Consider the following 18,953-nt stretch of genomic DNA (forward strand, 5'->3'; position numbering starts at 1 on the left):
CGTGCCGCGGAGGCTCCGCCGCCGCCCCTCCCGGCCGCCCCCGACGGCTCCCCCGAGCGGCTCCCCGCCGCCCGCCGCCCCCCACGGAGCGGGGCGCCCGCGGAGGGCGGGGGCGGGGCGCGGCGGGAGGGGCGGGGCGGGGCGCGGCGTGGCGTGGGGGTGGGGGGGCGGCAGCGCGGCGGCTCGGGGCGGGCGCCGATCCGGGGCGGTCCGAGCCGGGGTTTGCCGGGCGCCGTCTGTCGGCGGCCGCCCGGCCTCCGCCGAGAGCCAATCAGGGGGCGGCTGCCCGCACGTGGAGCCGAGGGGACTCAAGAGCGCCGCGGCCGCCGCTCACTCCCCCCGTGACGGGCGTCCCGGCGGCACAGGGCAGCGCCGCGGGGGCGTCCGCGCCGCCGCAGCCCGCCCCGGCCCCACGGCACGGCCCCGCCGCCGCCATGAGCGGCCCCTACCCGGAGGAGAGCTGCGCCGAGCGCCCCGAGTGCAAAAGTAAATCGCCAACTTTGCTGTCCTCCTACTGCATCGACAGCATCCTGGGCCGGCGGAGCCCCTGCAAGGTGCGGCTGCTCGGCGCCGCGCCCAGCCTGCCCGCCATCGCCGCCCGCCCCGACACCGACAAGGCCGCGCAAGGTAAGCCCGGCGACCCGCCGCCGCCCGCCCCGCTCCTTCTCCTTCGCGTCGGGCAGGGCAGGGCAGGGCCGGCTGCGTCCCGCCCAGGCAGCCGGCGGCTCGGCCCCGGCCCCGCTCCCCGCCCGCCCGGCCAGGCGCCGCGTCGGAGCCGCGGCCGCCGTTATCCCGTTACCCTGCTCGTTAGCGGCTGCTGTGCTGCCAGGGAGCGCGGCCAGAGCCGTGCCCGAAATTCAGCCCGGTTAATTCCGTGCAGGTCGGGTACCCCCGCTTTAGGTTGCTCTCGCTTTCGATATATGCGAAATTTCTTAAGCTAAAATAAATCGGTGCGAGCCGTGAGCCGTGCAGGGAACGGCTGCCCGTTCGCTTTAAACCCGTAACGGATCTCGGCGAGCGAGCTGGGAGCCCCTGGCGGGGCGGTGATAACGGGGCGCCGGCAGCCGCCGCCCCCGGCCCGAAGTCGGGAGCAGCCCCTCCGGGGCCGCGGGAAGCCCGGCCGGGCAACTCCCACGGACGGCGTCCCTCCTTTTTACCCCGTTTCCCCGGTGTTCGCAGCCGGGCGGGTTTCCTTCTTCCAAAACCAAAACGAAACTTGGGGGGCGGGGGGAGACGATAGGAGGGGGGGGAAGCAAAAAAAGAAAAAAGCGGAGGAGCCCCGAGCCCCCGGCAGGAGCAGCGGGACCGGCGCTGCCCCGCCGTGCGGGACGGGGCCCGGCGGCGGCCGCTGCCGGGGAGGTGCCGGCGCAGGCCCGGGGCTGCCCGAGCCCCCCGGCGCCTGTCCCGCAGCTGAGCGGGGCGCCGGGCCGCGCTCTGCGGCCGGGAGGAATTTCTTCCCAGGCCGGGGGCAGCGACGGGGGCAGGGGCCGGTCTGAGGGTACGGGGTGGGGGGGTCTTACCTTAAAACGGTGCCCGAAGGGGAGGCTGCAGGGTTGGGGTCTTGCCCCGGGCTCTTCGCGCTGATCCCACTGACCGTGTCTCTCTTTCTCTCTCCCCCCCCGTCTCTCTTCTCTCTGCACCCTTCTCCCTCCACGCCTGCCCGACTGCTGCGGCCGCCTCCCTATCCCCCCTCCCTCTCGGCGCAGGGTCCCCCAAGGGCAGCTCCCCCTTCGAGCCGGCGGAGCTGCACCTGCCCCCCAAACTGCGCCGGCTCTACGGGCCGGGCGGGCGCCGGCTGCTGCCGCCGGGAGTGGCGGGGCCGCGGGGAGACCGTCCGGAGGGGCGGCCGGAGGGGGGCGCCGGCCCCGTGCCCGCCGCCGCCCCGTGGGACACGCTGAAGATCAGCCAGGCGCCCCAGGTCAGCATCAGCCGCAGCAAGAGCTACCGCGAAAACGCGCCCTTCGTGGCGCCGCCGCCCGCCCGGGACGAGCTGGGCAGCCCCGCCGCCCACGTCGAGGAGCGGCCGGGCCCCGCCGCGCCGGCCGCCGAGGAGGAGGAGGAGGACGACGACGAAGAGATGCTGGAGGAGGAGGACGAGGAGGAAGAGGAGCTTGAGGACGACGAGGAGGAGGAGCTGCTGGGCGAGGACGGCGGGGGGCTGCTGAAGGAGGCCCGCCGGGGCGCCGCCGCGGCCCCCGGGGCGGAGGGCGGGGATCTGTCCCCCAAGGAGGAGCTGCTGCTGCACCCCGAGGACGGCGAGGGCAAGGACGGCGAGGAGAGCGTCTGCCTCTCGGCCGGCAGCGACTCCGAGGAGGGGCTGCTCAAGAGGAAGCAGCGCCGCTACCGCACCACCTTCACCAGCTACCAGCTGGAGGAGCTGGAGAGGGCCTTCCAGAAAACCCACTACCCCGACGTCTTCACCAGGTACCGGCGCCGGGGCCCCGGCCGAGCGCGGAGCGGGCGAGTCCCGGGGGGACGGGACGGGGCCGCGGTATGCTGCACCCCCGCTTCCAAACCGCCCCCCGGGGTGAATCCTGCCCCGGGCACTCCTGGGCTGGGAGGGGACGGGGAGCAGGTACGGGCTCCGGGGGAACCCAGCGCCGGCAGCGCCCGGGCAGGCTTGCCCGGAGGCCGCCGCCGGGGGCTATTTTTACCCGCTGCCCTCCTCCCCCCCTCGCCGCGGCCGCCGCCGGGATCGGTTACACGCTCCCCGTGGGACTGGACCCCGGCCCGACCCGGGGAAGCCCCGGGAGGGGCAGGGATCAAAGCGCCGCTGCCTAAAAATACCGGCCCGGCACGTCGGGGCCCTTCGTTGCGCGGAGCCGCCCCGGCGGGGCCCGGCCCGGCTCAGCCCGCACTTTCGGGGGCATTTTCCCGTTGAAAACGAGAGCTCCGCGGCGGCGGGTCTGGCCGGCGGCTCCTCCGTGGGAAACGCAGGCAGGGAGAGAGGCAGAGCCGCCTGCCCGCTCCCCGCGCTGCCCGAAAATACCCCCCGCCTTTAGCCCGGAGGAGGGTTGAGCCCCCAAAGCCCACACTTTTCGATCAAGGAGACCCTCCCGCTTTCTCGTTTGTTTTACCGGGGGGAGGGGTGGGGGGGTGGTCCGCGGGGGCGTTTTGTTCCCCCGCCCTCGGTGCCGCGCATCGCCCGGGCATCGCCCGCGGGGCTCCCCTCGGGGCGCCGCCTGGCCCCGGCCGCGGCCTCGGGAGCGGCTGCCCGGGGGTGCGTATGAACGTACCGCGCTTTTTCGGTTGGTGTTTTTACGGCTTTGGCTTTTCCTCCGGGGCTTTTCGTGCCCGGCCGGCGCGGGGCTCCGGCGGCGCGGGGGCGGCCCGGCGGCGGAGGGGCCCCTGCTAAGCTGGGAGCGCTCCTCTTTTGGGCACAGAGCCGATGAGCGGTTTTCTAACGCCTTAATGGTTTCCGATTTGCCTTAATTGCGGCAATGCAGCCCGCCGTGTGTGGCGGCTCGGTTGCCGCCCCCCCCCCCGTGCCGCGGTTGCGGCGAGGACCGGCTGAATTTGGGGAGCGGCGGGGAGGGGGGGGTGCCAAAACTCGGGAGTCCCGACGGGCGGCCAGCTCGGCGTCCCGGAGCCGGGCTGAGGGCGGCGGCAGGCGGTGTCCGCCCGCCGCCCGGCCCTGCTCCCCCCGGGCGCCGGGATTTCGGGCCCGTTTGGCGGCGGGGGCGCAGAGCCGCGGGCTGGGGGGCGGCTCGGGGGGCGGCTCGGGGTGCCCCGGGCTGACGGCGGCGTGTGTGTCTCCCCCAGGGAGGAGCTGGCCATGAGGCTCGATCTGACCGAAGCCCGAGTGCAGGTGAGTGGCGGCGGCGGCGGGACCGGGGCCGGGGCGTCCCTCGGGGGGGGTGTCCCCGGCCCTCCCCGCGGCGCCCCCGGCCCCGGCAGGGCCGAGCCATCGGCTGGCGAAACCCCGTGCGATGAAAAGGCGGGGCCCCCACGGGGCTTCGGTTGTCAGCGAGACCCGCTCGGCCGCAAGCCGGGTATTTGGCTGCCGTCAAATCTCCAATCGGGCTTCATAAAAGCCCACTTAGTGCTAGAACAAACAGGGCCATTTGAAGGCGAAATGTTGTTTGATTTCCTCTCCGCCTGCACGAGGAGCTGGCTAATGCTATTTGATTTCCCATTTTTGATAGCAATAAGCCTGCATTGATCTAATAGTGAGTGAGTGCAATGCTATTAAAGGTGTTTGCCGCCCCATACCAGAGTGCATTTCCCAACCCGGGTCTCATAACCAGAGAGACGATAAACATTGGGATGCCCTGATTGCCAACAGAAAACAGATGTCTCTGGGTTTGAAGCTGAGCAAATCACTTTACAGTTAAAATCGGGCGCTGATAAAGCATAATAAATTCCATATGGCTCATTTAATACACAACAGCTTCTTGCATTAGAGGGGCTAATGATGAGATTTGTCCCCTCCTTTCTGTTGACACATTTCTCCATTGTCAAACAGAGATGTGACAGCAAATCAGTATTTTCAGCTCAGGGGAACAAGTCGTGGGAAAGTTAAATAACTTTTAAAAAAGAAAGACACCCCCTTTCTCTCTCCTCTATTCACGGGAGAAGATGTAATTAAGGGAATATGAATTATGAGAGTCCCTTCGTTTACCTTTGGGTGTACTCAGACTTATTAATTCAATAAGGGGGAATTGCAGCGAGGACAGCTTGCTAATTGAGTTTTAGCTGGGAGAGGCGCTCCCTCCGGGCCAGGCTGTTGGCTTCCCCGCGAACGCGACGCCTCTTCCTGCGTGGGTTCCCCGGTGGGCGCGCGTGGAGATCCGTTCTCGCCGTACCGCTGTACGGAGAGACCCGCAGCGCCGCTGCCTTTCTCGCTTCCCGGAGAGAAGGGATCTCACGCTGAGCTGGCAAAGCCGAGCCTAACGGGGAAAACTCAGCCCGCACCAGCCCGAAAAACCTGACAAATGCGTGTCTCTCGCAAAGTCTCTCCCCGTCGGTGCGTGTGATGCCTCGCACCTGGTTATTAAGCGAATGTTTTCTTTTCGTTTGAAACGCGGTATTTTGTTTTTTCCTCTGCCTCTCTCCTGTTTTAAGCCCGCGTCAGTTCACGATTTTTGCTTTGTGGGAGGGGGAGAAGAGGCGAGGGACGGCAGCGCCGCGGCCTCCTAACTAACTTTCGTAAAATAGATCCCAAAAGGGCGGCCTGGGAACGCGTACCTGCCGCTTTGGTTGCCTCGCAAATTATTTCTTCGTTTCAGACGTTAGTGAAATCACGATTTTTTTCCTCGCGCTAAATCTGAAGGGGGGGGGGGGGGGCACAGTCCATGATCCCCAAACGATATCGTTTCGTAAATATTCCCTTCAGCGAAAAAAGCCGCGCAGCTCCCCGCGTGGGGGTGCGTGCGGAGTGAAAACCCGCTTAGTCCCACGGGGAGGCAATCCGAAGGCTCTTCCAGCGCAGCGAGAGCGCGGCTGCGAAGCGCCCCTCCGCCGGCGGCTGCCCGCAACCCCGACCCGCCGGCAAACGGCGGGGTGCCAAACTCTTGGGGCCCCCGGGAGCCAGGGGCCCGGGGCAGGGCCGGCGTCCCCCACCGAAAGCCGCGGGGTGGGCCGGCGACGCCCGGAGCTGCAGCGCGGCGCTGACACGCGTGGCCCCCGTGGGGGGCACCCCGCGGGGCGCGGCGGAGGAGCGGGCGCCGTCGGGCCGGTGCGTGGTTCCCGCGGGGCTCGCCCCGCGGAGGGCGCGGGCAGGCGTATTAAAACCGGTTTTTCTTTTGGCTTTCAGGTATGGTTCCAGAACCGTAGGGCTAAGTGGCGGAAGAGGGAAAAGGCTGGGGCTCAGACACACCCCCCAGGTTTGCCTTTCCCTGGTCCCCTGTCAGCAACTCACCCCCTCAGTCCATACCTTGATGCTAGTCCTTTCCCTCCTCATCACCCAGCTCTAGACTCCGCCTGGACCGCCGCCGCCGCCGCCGCCGCCGCGGCCGCCGCCTTCCCCAGCCTGCCGCCGCCGCCCCCCGGCTCCGCGGCGCTGCCCCCCGGCGGGACCCCGCTCGGCCTCGGCACCTTCCTGGGCGCGGCCGTGTTCCGCCACCCCGCCTTCATCAGCCCCGCCTTCGGCAGGTACCGCCCGCCCACGCGCGAACGGGCACCTCGGGGGACCCTCGGGGCGGGGGGCGGCAGCCGCCGGGGAAAGGCCGCCGCCGGAGCGCGCCGCCCCGGGGACGCCCCGGCCGCCGTGGCCCGCGGAGCCCCGCGGGCGGCCCCCGCGCGTGGGGACCCGGCCCGCGCCGCGGGGGGCCGCCGGTCGCGCCTTGGCGCGGAGGTGGCGCGGCCCCACGCAGGACCCGCCTCGCGGGGGCTGCCCCCGCGTTCGAACTTGGAGCGCTGGCGGCCGGCGCCGGTTGGGCGCCGCGCGGGTCACGTGCTTCCGCCCCGGCCTCTCATTGGGCGAGGGCGGCTCTCACGCCCGCCCCCCCGCCCCCCCCGCCATGGGTCCGGCGGGTCCCCCGTGGGGACGGCCGGTCCGCGGGCACCGCGGCTGAGGGCGGCGGCGGCGGCGGGGAGCCCGGGCGTCCCCGCGGGGCCGCGCAGCCCGCGCAGGGGGCAAGGACGGAGCGGGGTCCCCGCGGGGCAGGCGTGCGGAAATCGGTGCCCCCACGCAGTAACTAAATAGGCGTGGGTCGCCCTACGTGCACACGCGGCCTCCGCTTTGCTCGGGGGGGGGGGTTGGTGGTATTCGGCGGCTCGGGATGAGCCGAAGCCGTGGCATCCCGGGCGCCGTGAGCGCCGCCGGCCCCGCCCCGCCCCGCCCCGCGGGGTCCGGCACGGGCAGATTTTTAGCCGTGGGCATGAGTGGCTTTGAGCAGCTTCAGGAGGCTGGCGTCGGGGCGAGCTTCCGCGGGCGCCGCGCTCCGTCCTTGCGCTCCGCCACGCTGAGCGGCCGCGGCCGAAGCGGGGGAACCACCGGGCGGAGGCGGCGGTGGCTGCCCGTGGGGCCGGGGCCGGGGCCGGGGCCGCCCCGTCGGGGCGCGGAGCGGGGCGCGGGGCCCGGCCCGCCGGGGCAGGCGGAGGGGGAAGAGGCCCGGTTAACGGACGGGGCGAGCGCAGCCTTCGTAGGACCGGGGGTTTCCCTTATTTTTTTAGCGCCGGCTAAGGAGAAAGCACCCCCCGGAGCCTCTCCCCGCGCACCCCCCTCCCCGCCGGCTGTACCCCCGGCGTCAGCCGCCCCGGCAGCGGCGAGTCGGGGAGAATAAGCCTCGGGGGTTTTCTTTTTCCCTCCTTCCCCCCCCGCCCGAATCTTTTGCCCTCCAGCGTCGGGGTTTTTTTCCAGCGTGGCTTTGTCCCCCCGCGTCCCCGCCTCGCGGGACGGAGGCGAGCGGGGCCGGGCGGAGCCGGTGGGGCCCGGCGCGGCGGTGACGGCGGTCTCTGCTTCCCTTGCAGGCTCTTTTCCACCATGGCCCCCCTGGGCAGCGCCTCCAGCGCCGCGGCCCTGCTGCGGCAGCCGGCGCCGGCCGCCGAGGGCGCGGTGGGCTCGGCGGGGCTGGGGGACCCGGCCAGCGCCGCCGCCGACCGGCGGGCCTCCAGCATCGCCGCCCTGCGGCTGAAGGCCAAGGAGCACGCCGCCCAGCTCACCCAGCTCAACATCCTCCCCGGCAGCAGCACGGGGAAAGAGGTGTGCTAAGGCACGGTTGCCGTCCTCGGGGTTTGGGTTGGGTTTTTTAGGGGGGAGAGGAAAAAGCGAGAGCGAGAGAAACGAGGAGAGTGAATACACGACTAGGTAAAGGTCACCTCAGACAGCACGAATCAAGACCAAACGGGGGGGAAACAATAATAAATAATAAATCCTAATCATAATAATAATAATAATCATAATAATCATAATAATAAATTAAAAAAAGAGGACCAGCAGCTGAGACTGGGGTAGGTTCTCGAGTTAGGAACTTGGAGACAGCGAGCGCCTTTCGCATCAGCCCTCACACGAGTGAACCGACACTTGCAAGCTCCTGAATAAGTAACTCCTTGGCCGGTACATTTCTTAAATGTACGACGTGTTCATTCATTTCCTCTCTGAGCATTAAGGGGGGGGAAAAAGAGGGGGGGAAAAAAAAAGCCCTAATAAAAGTTATTATATATTAGCATTACGTACACGAAATATTTTTCCTTCTGTTTACCTGGCAAGAAAAAAAAAAAAAAAGAAACAAATAGAATTGTAATTAAGAAAGAAAGAAAAAAAAGAAAGCAAGAAAAGCAAAGGGAGGGGGAAAGCTACCCACATCCTCTTAAAACAGCATCCTAGGATGTTAAGTTGGTCTGTTAGGAGCACTGGAGAACTGTTTTACACGTTGACGCAGCGAGCTGCGTGCGCTAACCAAGGGTGCTGCCAGTGCAGACTGAAAGTAAATTTGATGCCGTAAGATAACCAGTGCACTTAAGGGAAAGGGTATATCTTTTTCTTGTTATATTCTTTATCACTACACCAACCAAGGTTTTTATATCAAACCAAAGGGAAATACACTGCTAGAATATGGACTGTTTAAGTCACTAAACTGTGATTATTGATTCTGTACATACCATTGTTATAAAGAAGAACAGAGCTTTGTATATTTGAAATGTTATAAAACAATTGCACTCAGTGTAGTGTTGTAAAAGTTTGTCATTCTGTAGATTCTTACTGTGTTATAGATATAATAGGGTTCCTAGACAAATATTTATGTACAAACCCTTTATTTAACTTATTAACTGTAGAGGTTTCTGAAACCCTCAAGAGGCGATGGTACAGTACTTTTTCGTGTAATGTCGTTATTGTTAACACTTTTCCTTGCTATCCGGTGGAGAAGTGCCACGTTCAGAAAATAAACAAAAATATATGTTTAACAAAAAAAAAAAAGGAACAAAAGAAAAACAAAAACCAAAACCAAAAAAGCCCGGTCCTTGCGGGGGCTGCCGGGCCGCCTGCGCCGCACCGCGGGCGCCCGGGGCCGGGGGCGCCCGGGGCCGAGCCCCGCCGGGGCGGCCGGGGGCTGCGCACCGCCACCCCCCGCCGCCGGGGAACCCCCCCCACGGGGCGGGCGGGGGTGGGGGGGTGGGGGCCTCGGGTCGCTTGGCCGGGGGCCATTGCCGGAGCCTGGGGGCCACGAGGTGCCGGCGGCCCCGTTTGCAAGGAGATTTGCAGATCGCGGGGGCCGGGGCGGCACCCACGGCTGTACCTGCCCGCGCTCCGCCGTGGGCGCCGTGTCGTGGCCCCCCCCCCCCGTCCCGGGCGCTGCCGAGGAGGGTGCCGGGGTCGCCTCTCGGTACCGGCTCCCCCAAACCGCGGGGAGCCGCCCCACGCAGCCCCAGCACCCTCGGGCGGGGATGGGGCAGCCCCGGCTCCGCCGCTGCCGAAAGCCAGGGGCGGGGGAGAAAAGCAAGGATTTGGGGGAGCGCTTGGCTTACCCCCCCCGTACCTCTCCATCCCTCCCGGGGGGCAGGAAAGTTTGTCCGCGCCTGTTTCTTGTCTCTGCCCCCCCATTCTCCCCGGGATGAACTTTCCCTTTTTTCCCCCTTTCCTTCGTTTCTCCCCGGGTTTTTTCTTTTTCTTTTTTTTTTTTCTTTTTTTCTTTTTTTTTTCTTTTTTTTTCTTTTTTTTTTCTTTTTTCTTTTGGACGCAGCTCTCTGCCTCTTCCACGGGGCAGGAGCAGAAACGCGTGAAGCCCCCTGCGGGGACGGCAGGCGCTGCCGGCGACGCCCGCGCCCCTTCCCCGGCCCCGATGGGCCCCGGTAGCCCCCGCCCGGCCCCGGCCCCCCGAGGGCAGCGGCCGCGGGGCCGGGCCGGGCCGCCCGAGCGCGCTCGTGGGTTGTCGGGGGATTTTCTGGGGTGATTCGGTCGGATCGCGGCATCGCTCCACAACGGCAGCCCGGGGGCCGGGTACCGGGGAAGAGCCCGGCCCCGCTCCCCGGCCACCTGAGCGCACCGAGCGGGCCCTGCCCGGCCCGGCCCGGCTCCGGGAGCCGCCGGCCGGGAAGCGCCGCCGGAGCAGCCACCGCGCGTGGGAGCCCGCCGCGACCCTTCCCCGCAGCTCCCCCCTTCCACCCACGGCGTTTCTCATCCCGCCCCCCCCCCGCCCGCCCCCAGCCGTATTTTCGAGTGCTGAAACCCACGATAGGCGCGAAAAAAAATTATGGGAAAAATAAGGCTTGTTCCCTGGCCGTTATTAACAGTGCAGCCTGAAATACACGTTTTTGCCTTAAAGAAAGGGGAATCATTATCGAGCCCTTACGCGTTAAGAAATGTCATTCAGTCATTTTTATTCATTCCGCTGAAATCTTCGTGAAAGCCCGAATCATACTTCTGCAAGCAGCAATTTTGTTAATCCAGGGGGTTATTACTCTGGTCCCTTATTAGGATCTATACTGCTGCCAAGCAATCCTATAACCTTCTCAAAAGAAGTTTACCTCCGTGTTATAAAACCAGTAGTGGTATTTATACTGTGCAATAATTAGTGTATTACTTGAATCCACTAACAGGTTCATTTTATCTCCGCACAAAACCCCCGGTCTGCTTATAGAAAGCTTGTGCCTCCTTTGGTGCTGTTAAAGCGGTGGAAGAGTGAATGAAGGCTGGTAGCACTTTCTCCTTTCGCCGTGCCTTAATTCCCATCTCTTTTTGCTCTCATCCAATTAGTGCAGTGTATTAAGCGGTTTATCATCTCATAGTCAGCTATTGAGAGAAACAAGGCGAACACTTTGCAATAGAGCCTGCTCTCCTTTGACACCCTCAGGTACTTACATATTCCACTGTGCTATGAATAATAGAGGAAGAATAGAGCGCTAATTCCCTCATCAAAGAATGCCTTGTCTGCTGCTTTGCTCAACAACACCATTCTGATCAAAAGAAAAGCAATAAAGCTTAGCATAACAAAACGAAACCTACTTATTAGCTTAGTGGTTAAATTAATGCAGAGCCGCTGCTATTCAAAACCAAGGTTTGAAAACAGGCTCCAACAACCTGATAATGCTGCCTTCGGGACGAAGGAATTTTAATCTGAAATTTGAAGCTGGCACAGATGAGTTAATCTATTAAACTGCTATAAGGAGGGTGCGGGAGGACTATTCAATTAGGGCGCATTTAAGGTGCTCTGCAGAAGGCGGGGAAGGATGCGAAAGGGAAGATGCGCTCCGGTTCGGCGTCAGGAGAGCGCCTCGGACGGCGAAAAGGGGGGGCTGGCACGGCGGCAGGCGTGTTTGCGGAGGGGAATTGGTTTTCCTATCACATGTCATCAGCGAAACCTGGCTACCGTCTCCATACATCAACACTCCTCTTCCCCGACTGCAAATAAATACAAATAGAGACAAACCTTAATTTTAACAGCGTTGGGGGGGGGGGGGGGGGAATGAGGGACGAGAGGAGGGAAAGGGAGGGAAGGCGACTCGGGCCAGATCAGTCTCAAAACGCAAACCTCCGAACTTCAATCTTTCCCACATCATTTACAGCGCTGCATTTACCAGCTCCATTTAATATTAAATGCTATGAAGATGATTTTGCGTTCTCCAGCCTCTCTCTGGGGCCGAGATGAGGCACGGTGCCCAGAGCTTATTAGAGAGAGGGGCGGGGGGGGGGGGGAATCCAGTTTACTCCTTGCCAAGACTTCAGCTCTGATCTGACCAACTCTGCTGCGAGGAATCAAAAATTGCCTTAATTCGGGGTAAAAGCCCTCACTTCCGATGCCCCCCCCGGGCTGTGGCTGGCCGGGGTTGCGGGGGGCTCCGGGACTTTGCCCCTTGCCGCTCCCGCAGCAGAGCCGGCCTCCTCCGCCGGGCAGCGGCGCTTCCCCCAGCCCCTCGCAGGGCTACTATATGCTGCTGCGCCCTACACAATCATTCCACAACACTCTCATTTAATCTAAACATCCCTAAACTTGCAAATTAACAGGCTCTTCAGCTGTAATTATACAGATACATACAAGTGCCACAGGGTCAGGTTATGCCATATCTATCCGTTTTATTTGTATACCTAACGCTTGGAGGAGAAGGTCACGCTTTTCACTTTCTGAAGGCATTCTACCCGGTTAATATCAGTAATATCTTCATAATCCTAATTGGGTTGGCCACGAAAAATCTAAAAAAACCTGCGTGAAATCACAGGAAGCCGGGATCCTTCGACGAGCTGCAGCATCAACGTGTCATCTAGGCAGCAACACCTTCTCTCCAAGGCAAGCCTCCAAATAGCGTCTCTTTTACAACAACCCAACTGAAACACGCTGGCGAGGAACGATAGCTCGCCAGGGGTGGGACACCACCAACACAAAACCAGGGATTGAGTAGGTTCGATTTCTCACATACTGTGACTCGACGCGAGTAAAAATGAAAGGATTTAGCCCCAAAAGTTGCTCAGAAGACGACCGTGTATTTAGGCACATTCGCATAGACGTTACCCATACTGACACACAGCACCTTCCGATGCCACTTTAGGGACAAATGAACATCATAAAAATACTCTAACACACACAGACACACGTATCCCCTTGGTGCCCAAGACGTTCGAGCTGATGCTCTGACTTTTTCTTCAAGCTCCCTTTGTTGATGGCCGGCCGCCCTGAAAAGGGACACACAAGCACCTCTGTGAAACCAGGAAAAGTCTGGAGCAATACGACCTCGCATGGAGTATATTCAACGGTCAGATGATCAAATCACATTCTCTTTTACTAGAAAACTTTATTTTTTTCCTTCGAGTGTTAAGAAAACTTTACATTTTATACTGCTAAAGATTTAACAGAAAATTTTTATAACCATACATTAAAATATCACATTGCAAACTTAACGGCGAACATGACTACACAGTATTTTGGGTACAAAAGCACGTACCCAAATCTATGCTCTTTTCTTGTCAAACCTGTTTGGCATTTTATTAAAAGTAAATGAAAAATAAAATTTGTTTATAAAGCCTCTAACACCTCCAATACAGTAATTATTACAGAACAGCAACAATGATTCTCTGCTCTCCCCCCGTTACTGGTTACAATGCCATCCCAAACATATTTTTCCCTATCCATTGCTTACTTTCAAATACTTTGCACGGAAAGAAAGAAATACATTTATATCCTGTGTATGTACGAAATGGGTTTTGTACATGTGCATGTCTTTACATCCACATAGAAATTTCCAACATGGCAAAATACGCACGGAAAAGAGATGCACGGAAAGACTCTTAATAAAAAGGTGGTCCCTATTTTCAGCACCTCCAGCTTTCAGGCGTTCTTTACCTTTAATAGATTTGAAAGTAAAGTGTCCCTACCTCTGTTCAGAAGGTATTAGGACGTTTAAATGCATTTAGGTTTAGTATTGTTTATAATTGGTATGTTTATGATCAGGAAGAAGATAAACTGTGAAAAGGCAAAACATTAGTGCTCCTACTGAGACCTCTACTAACCTCTCTTCCTGAGAGCACCTCTACTAAATACCCTGGAGCAAAGTCTAGGATCACTTACATTCCAGCAACTCTCACTGGGAATTATCCAATTAAAGCAGCAATTCCCCCACCCCCTTTTCCCTCACAGGTCTAAATACACAACAAAATATATTGCAGAAATCAACTACTCCCTATTTTAATAACCCTGGCTTCTCAGTGAAGAAAAGAACGGAAGATAAAAACACCTCGAATATTTCATGTCCATGTGAATCATACATCCCCTTTCCATCTTCCGTTTTTCCTCCTCCGAAGAGACAAGATTATTAAAACATCACTGTGCATACTGAAATAGAGTGCTGCTTACGAGTTCGATACTGTTAAACAAGGAACTAGCCTTTCGTCTCCCTCCATTTTTAATCAATCACTGTCTTTCATTACTGGACTCTCCCACAGATCTTCCTATACTGACGGTAAAGAGTTTGCCGAGGTTCACTTCTGAGTAGCCACTCATGGACAGACATTTGTCTACGGTGCTCTTCAGTCTTTTGTAGGCCTCAGAGACTTCCCTCCTGAGCGGCTTCTTCCTCAAATACTCTAAAAGAACAAAGGAAAAAAAAAAACAGAGAAGGATCAAATGACCACAAAAAGACAGTACTTTTGCGTTCACTACTACTGCGAATCATGGTATTTTAAAATGAGGTGAATGTCGTAGCTAACAAAGATGACATTTACGGCAAGCTCTCCCAACTTCTGCTGCCTTCCCCCCTGCCTCCCCACCCGCAGCGCTGCACCAGCCGGTTAGAGGCCACGTTGAACCTGGATGTGGTGGCGAGGCTGAAGCTCCCTCAGCCCCACTGGCGCGGGTGCAGCGGCTCCTGCCAGGAGCTGGCAAGAAGCACCGCTTGCCCACTCATGCCGTCTAACTGGAGTGAAATGGGGGTTCATTAAGTCACAGCAGAGAAAATAAGCGATAGCAGGGCTGGCTCCGAAAGGATCTCATTTAAAATGAGCAGGTGCCTTAACTTAGTGAGAACTACGCAGAGTCCCCAGGGGTTTGAAGTAGGGAGAGATTCTGCCCAAGCTGGGCTTCAGAAGTGAAGGAAACCATGCTTGGCTTCTCTCGTCCCTGCTGCTGCAAATACTGGCACAACCTGGGACAGACTTATCACCCATCTTGTGCGTTCTCACGTGCACCTTGTGTGCAGCATGGGAATCGTGATGCTCAGCACTACGGAGGCGTTGGAAGGAAAAAGGCAGCAGCACAAACAGGGGAAATTCTTTGCTATCCTACCCTAAAATGGAGAGAAGATGCCCGGTGTCTCAACCAGGAGACATCAGGTTCACCTGACACATGAATGAAGAGAGCCATTCCCAAATGCTTGATCAATAATACCTGTGAAGAAATGTCTGCAGTGCAAGACATTTACTCACTTGTACGTTTGTGTGTGTGCAACTCACGTGCACGCGCATGAGTTTGTACATATTTCAGCAGCGAAGCCCGAACTGTTCTATTTTAATTTTTTTATGTTAAATTTTATGCCATCCAAAAAAAAATCCAGGGATTTTGTTTGGGTGGTTGTCCTGCTTTTGCTTTACAAAGGCTGTGGACAAAGACTAGAAGAGCAAAATATTCTGCTGATACACATCAACGCCAGCTTGATGCAGATCTGGTGCAATTGTGCTCCTCCTTTCCAACCAACTCCATGTTCTAAAAACACCAGCTCCTACCCGAAAGCCTGTGTCTGCAGTTACAGGCAGCACTGGACAGTCTGCATTACTGAGCACACAAGAAGGATATATTGCAAAACGAGGTGCCCTCCCAGACAGTTTCTCCCCCGTTAGGCTGGAGGGACTCCAGGTCAAGCAGAACTACGAGAGCACGGCACAGGTACTTAAAGGTCGAGCTTTCAAGCCATTTAGGCGCAGCGTAAGCGTGTGTCTTGTGAGCAACCAACACGATCCGTTGCTCATTAGCTTTGCCTAAAAGCTGTTGTCTCATTTCTTCTTGTCACCTTCGCAACGTTGGTATGCCCTCCTCACGCTTTGAACATGTAACAAAGGAGCCTCCGTCCCCTCTCGAACTGCTTTTACTACACGGCGCAAGTTAAGACGAAAAACCAGTCGCCTCTAAAACAGCTGAGTTTATTTAAGAGAAGGGTTTGGAGGAGAGGGACATGCTGGTTTTTTGAGTCCACCTGTGCAAGGGAAGAAATGACTCACTTTTGCGATGACTCACTTCTGCGATGCGACTGAGATGAAGACGTCCCATCGGACGCACCTTCATCTCAGCAGCCAAGTCAAGGACTGCTACAGGAGGAGATGGCAGGGAAAGGAGGCATGGTAACAGAAATAGCTATTACAATTTTCGGGTTTGTGAATTCCTCCTCCCTGAGGATTTACGAGTATTTTTGCAGAGCCTCGGATGTTTTAAGACGAGCTCAGCAGATTAACTACTGGATATGATACAAACAGTAATGTTTTACTGAGCGATTGCCACCTGCTTAGGTTTTCCGTGTTATTCACAAAGTTCCACTGAACTCAATTGCTCTGCAGGATGCTATCAAATCTTTAAAAATTAAATTAAAATTTAAATTAGCGACACCAGTTTGAGTAACTGAATACATTGATTAAAAGCACTTCAGTAAGCACCTTTCATGCATCCTTGTGAAGAAGGTATGTATTGTGCTGTCATACTCAGTTTTGGGTATTTATACTGCCAACTTTGGGCAGTAAGCAAACAGAGGAAGATGCCTGGTTGAAGATACCACATTCTCACCATTACCCAGAGAGTAAGGACATTATGTCTATTAGCAGAATTAAAATTTCTTTAAACTACACCACCAATACAATAAAAACTTTGATTACCAGAATCTGTTCATGAACAGACTGAAGTCACTACGGCATAAACACATTTAATGATCCTGAAATTATTTAAATGTAGGGTTTAATTAAACAAACCTTGAAAATTGTAATAACCAGATCCATAAAAGCATCAAACCCACTTTGCCGCAAATTCAGCACTAACTAGTGTATGCATTTTCAAGATAAACGATATAGTAAGCGGGTTCACTTGCCACTGCTCACATGTTAGCAAAACCATGCTCTTTGTACCAAGGAACTGTGGAAAACACCATCCTCGTAGCTCAAAACTAGGCTAAAACAGTTTAAAGCTTCCTGGAGCTCAGGAGGGACCAAGGTGAAACGTATCAATGCGCAGAAACAGCTGGCACATGTGAACAGAGCAGGAAGGCACATTAATCATGAGAACAACGAGGCAAACAATAAACCAGGGCTGAAAGTAGGGAACAAAAATGCAGGCCCGCGTACAGCTCCAATTCAGGCTCCAGCCGTCCCACTAACAGAGCGCCTAGCTCCACCCCCCAACATTAAATCTAAACTTTAATTATATGCGATAACCTTTCCGACAGTATGCTTCAAACGTTTCTTAGATGTAATTACCCTCGTAGAGGCAAGCGGGAAAGGGTGGACTGAAAAAAACGGAGACATATGAGGGGCCTCGTTGAAGTAACGAGGCCAATTTTAAGTTTCAATTATAAGAGAATGGAAGCCGGGAGCTCCGGGAGGAGAGGCAGGCAGCGGCTGTGTCTGCAGCACAGCCACACCATGCATTTGAATGACACAAGTGCATCTGACGACTGGGGAGAAGAGATTTAAAGAACTGTAGTAATACAGAGCAGGGGAAGACGGGAGAGGACACAGCTCCTGATGTGTTTACCTCCTTTGCTGATGGGATATTGACTTTTCCCACCAGGTTGGTTAGAAAGGGGACTATTTACGCTGCCACGCAGCAGAGTAAGAATGACAACCAGCATCACTCTCTGCTCCTCTGAGTAAAAGACAACTGTGACCGTCGTATATCACACAGCCAGTCAATACCTTCGAGTTACCATACCACCCAACTTAGAGATGCATATAAAAGCTCGTACTTTCTTCCTAAATGAGGATTTAATCAATAATGCACCTAAGGCCTTCTGAAAACTAAGCTATACAAACTGACTGAAATTGCCTTTCAGTAGTCAGTCACGTTCCGAAATAATTCTATACCTATTATCACCCCATCATTGTTTTAATAATATCTAAGTTCAGCAGCAAGCAATCTTTTAAGACAACCACTGCTGCAGAATGCATATATGGCTATACACAGAGAGACACATTTATACACATGCAGAGCATACAAAAGATACTACCAAAACAAATACACAAATGAAAAATACAATTATTTTAATAGGAATTAAAAAAAAAAAAAAAGACGTGCTTCTGACTGTATATAATTAAAATTCAGGTACTGTATTCTCTAAAGTTAATAAATCACTGACTCTGATAAAGATTTTAGAATCCTATCACCAAGCATGCAGTTAGCCCCCTCCCCCCCCCCCAACATGACTGCCCCCTTGTTCCCTTCATAAAACACAGTCTGAACTTCTGGATGTCCCTGTCAAATTCAGCACCTCATCCAAGTCCTTGTTTAGCTACCTAGGTATATTTTTATATTATTTGGAAAAAAAAAAAATTAAAAGGTACCTGAAATCCATTTACCCCATACTGTTGTACCGATGCTGGAAGCAAGGATGGAAATATTTGGAGGCTATCTATACCTGGCCGCATGTTTTCCATTTATTGCAATTTCTCTTCGTTCCTATTAAAATGACACCAAATAACCTGATAGTCAGGCTCAAGAACTTTTGTTCTTGGATTCCCTAAGACGTGGCTCGGTGAAAGTCTTCTGTTTTTTTCTCCTACTGATTGGACAACCGAACTGTGTCATATTATTAAACTCTCTCCCCTTGATTATTCTGTTGATAGCCTGCTCTTCAGAGTGAGAAGTAAAAATATATTCACATTCCCTTTGTATTTGTGCGCGTGTATCTGCACCAGGTACGTGAGGAACAACGTAGGTGCCTATGAGCATAGTGCCAAAACGTGGGTTTATCTGGGAACGCACAAAAAAAGCTGCGGAGTATCATTTATGTACAGCATCGTGTCTCACACTTTTATTTAAAGAGTTAAAGAACATACTACATTAGCTACTGAATTTTTTACATCGCCTACTGGTTATTGTATTTTAATTACAGCAAGCTTAGACACACAGGCAGCAGTCTCTGTTCCAAATATCCGTGTTTCATTTATTTCTGTGCAAAGGTAGCAAACAACAGTCAGTCATAATTGGTTCTGTCAGATGTTTTACAGTCAGTCATAATTGTCTCTGTCTAGAGGTGTGTCAATTTACTGCAAGTTAAATAAATATTCTGTCTATTATGATATCAGGTTATGTAAGCCATTTTTTTTAATTGCATGGGTTCCCTTTTCATAATCCTCAGCACCCCTATTTATACTGTTAACCTTAACTTTGCCATTTATGGAATGTCAATGAAAAAAGTCAACAGTAGTTTAATGAACAGAGGTGTAAGCCTCTAACATACTTGCTTTTTTGTTTCTAATTAAATACAATCACATTAGGCTATAGAGCAATTAAATTATTGTGTCTGACAGTGCTCTCCTCAAATACCTATCAGCGATGCCAGTTCACTGGCCTAAAGAGAGAGATTTACTAACCTAAGTCTTAAACGATTCT

General features: G+C 56.0%; 2 protein-coding genes across 5 annotated transcripts in view; one reads left to right on the plus strand and one right to left on the minus strand.

Annotated features, from left to right (window-relative positions):
- Positions 1-404: 404 nt before the first annotated feature.
- ARX (aristaless related homeobox) lies at positions 405-8,754 on the plus strand. 2 transcript variants are annotated; one of them, XM_076355969.1, is made up of 6 exons: positions 405-627; positions 1,707-2,424; positions 3,763-3,808; positions 5,756-5,825; positions 5,910-6,093; positions 7,414-8,754. In XM_076355969.1, the coding sequence occupies exons 1-6, from the start codon at positions 435-437 to the stop codon at positions 7,652-7,654; spliced, it is 1,452 nt and encodes a 483-aa protein (XP_076212084.1). In that variant the 5' UTR covers positions 405-434; the 3' UTR covers positions 7,655-8,754. The 2 variants fall into 2 exon arrangements, with proteins under 2 accessions (XP_076212084.1, XP_076212076.1); XM_076355961.1 differs by having other exon boundaries at positions 5,756-6,093.
- Positions 8,755-12,338: 3,584 nt separating this feature from the next.
- POLA1 (DNA polymerase alpha 1, catalytic subunit) overlaps positions 12,339-18,953 on the minus strand; it is a 210,064-nt gene continuing 203,449 nt past the window's right edge. For all 3 annotated transcript variants that reach the window (XM_076355992.1, XM_076355983.1, XM_076356000.1), the window contains one exon: positions 12,339-13,954. In XM_076355992.1, the coding sequence (XP_076212107.1) occupies positions 13,782-13,954 (173 nt within the window). In that variant the 3' untranslated portion in view covers positions 12,339-13,781. The remainder of the gene's footprint in view (positions 13,955-18,953) is intronic.

The sequence above is a fragment of the Aptenodytes patagonicus genome, chromosome 1 (genome assembly GCF_965638725.1).
Source record: "Aptenodytes patagonicus chromosome 1, bAptPat1.pri.cur, whole genome shotgun sequence".
Lineage (NCBI taxonomy): Eukaryota > Metazoa > Chordata > Aves > Sphenisciformes > Spheniscidae > Aptenodytes > Aptenodytes patagonicus.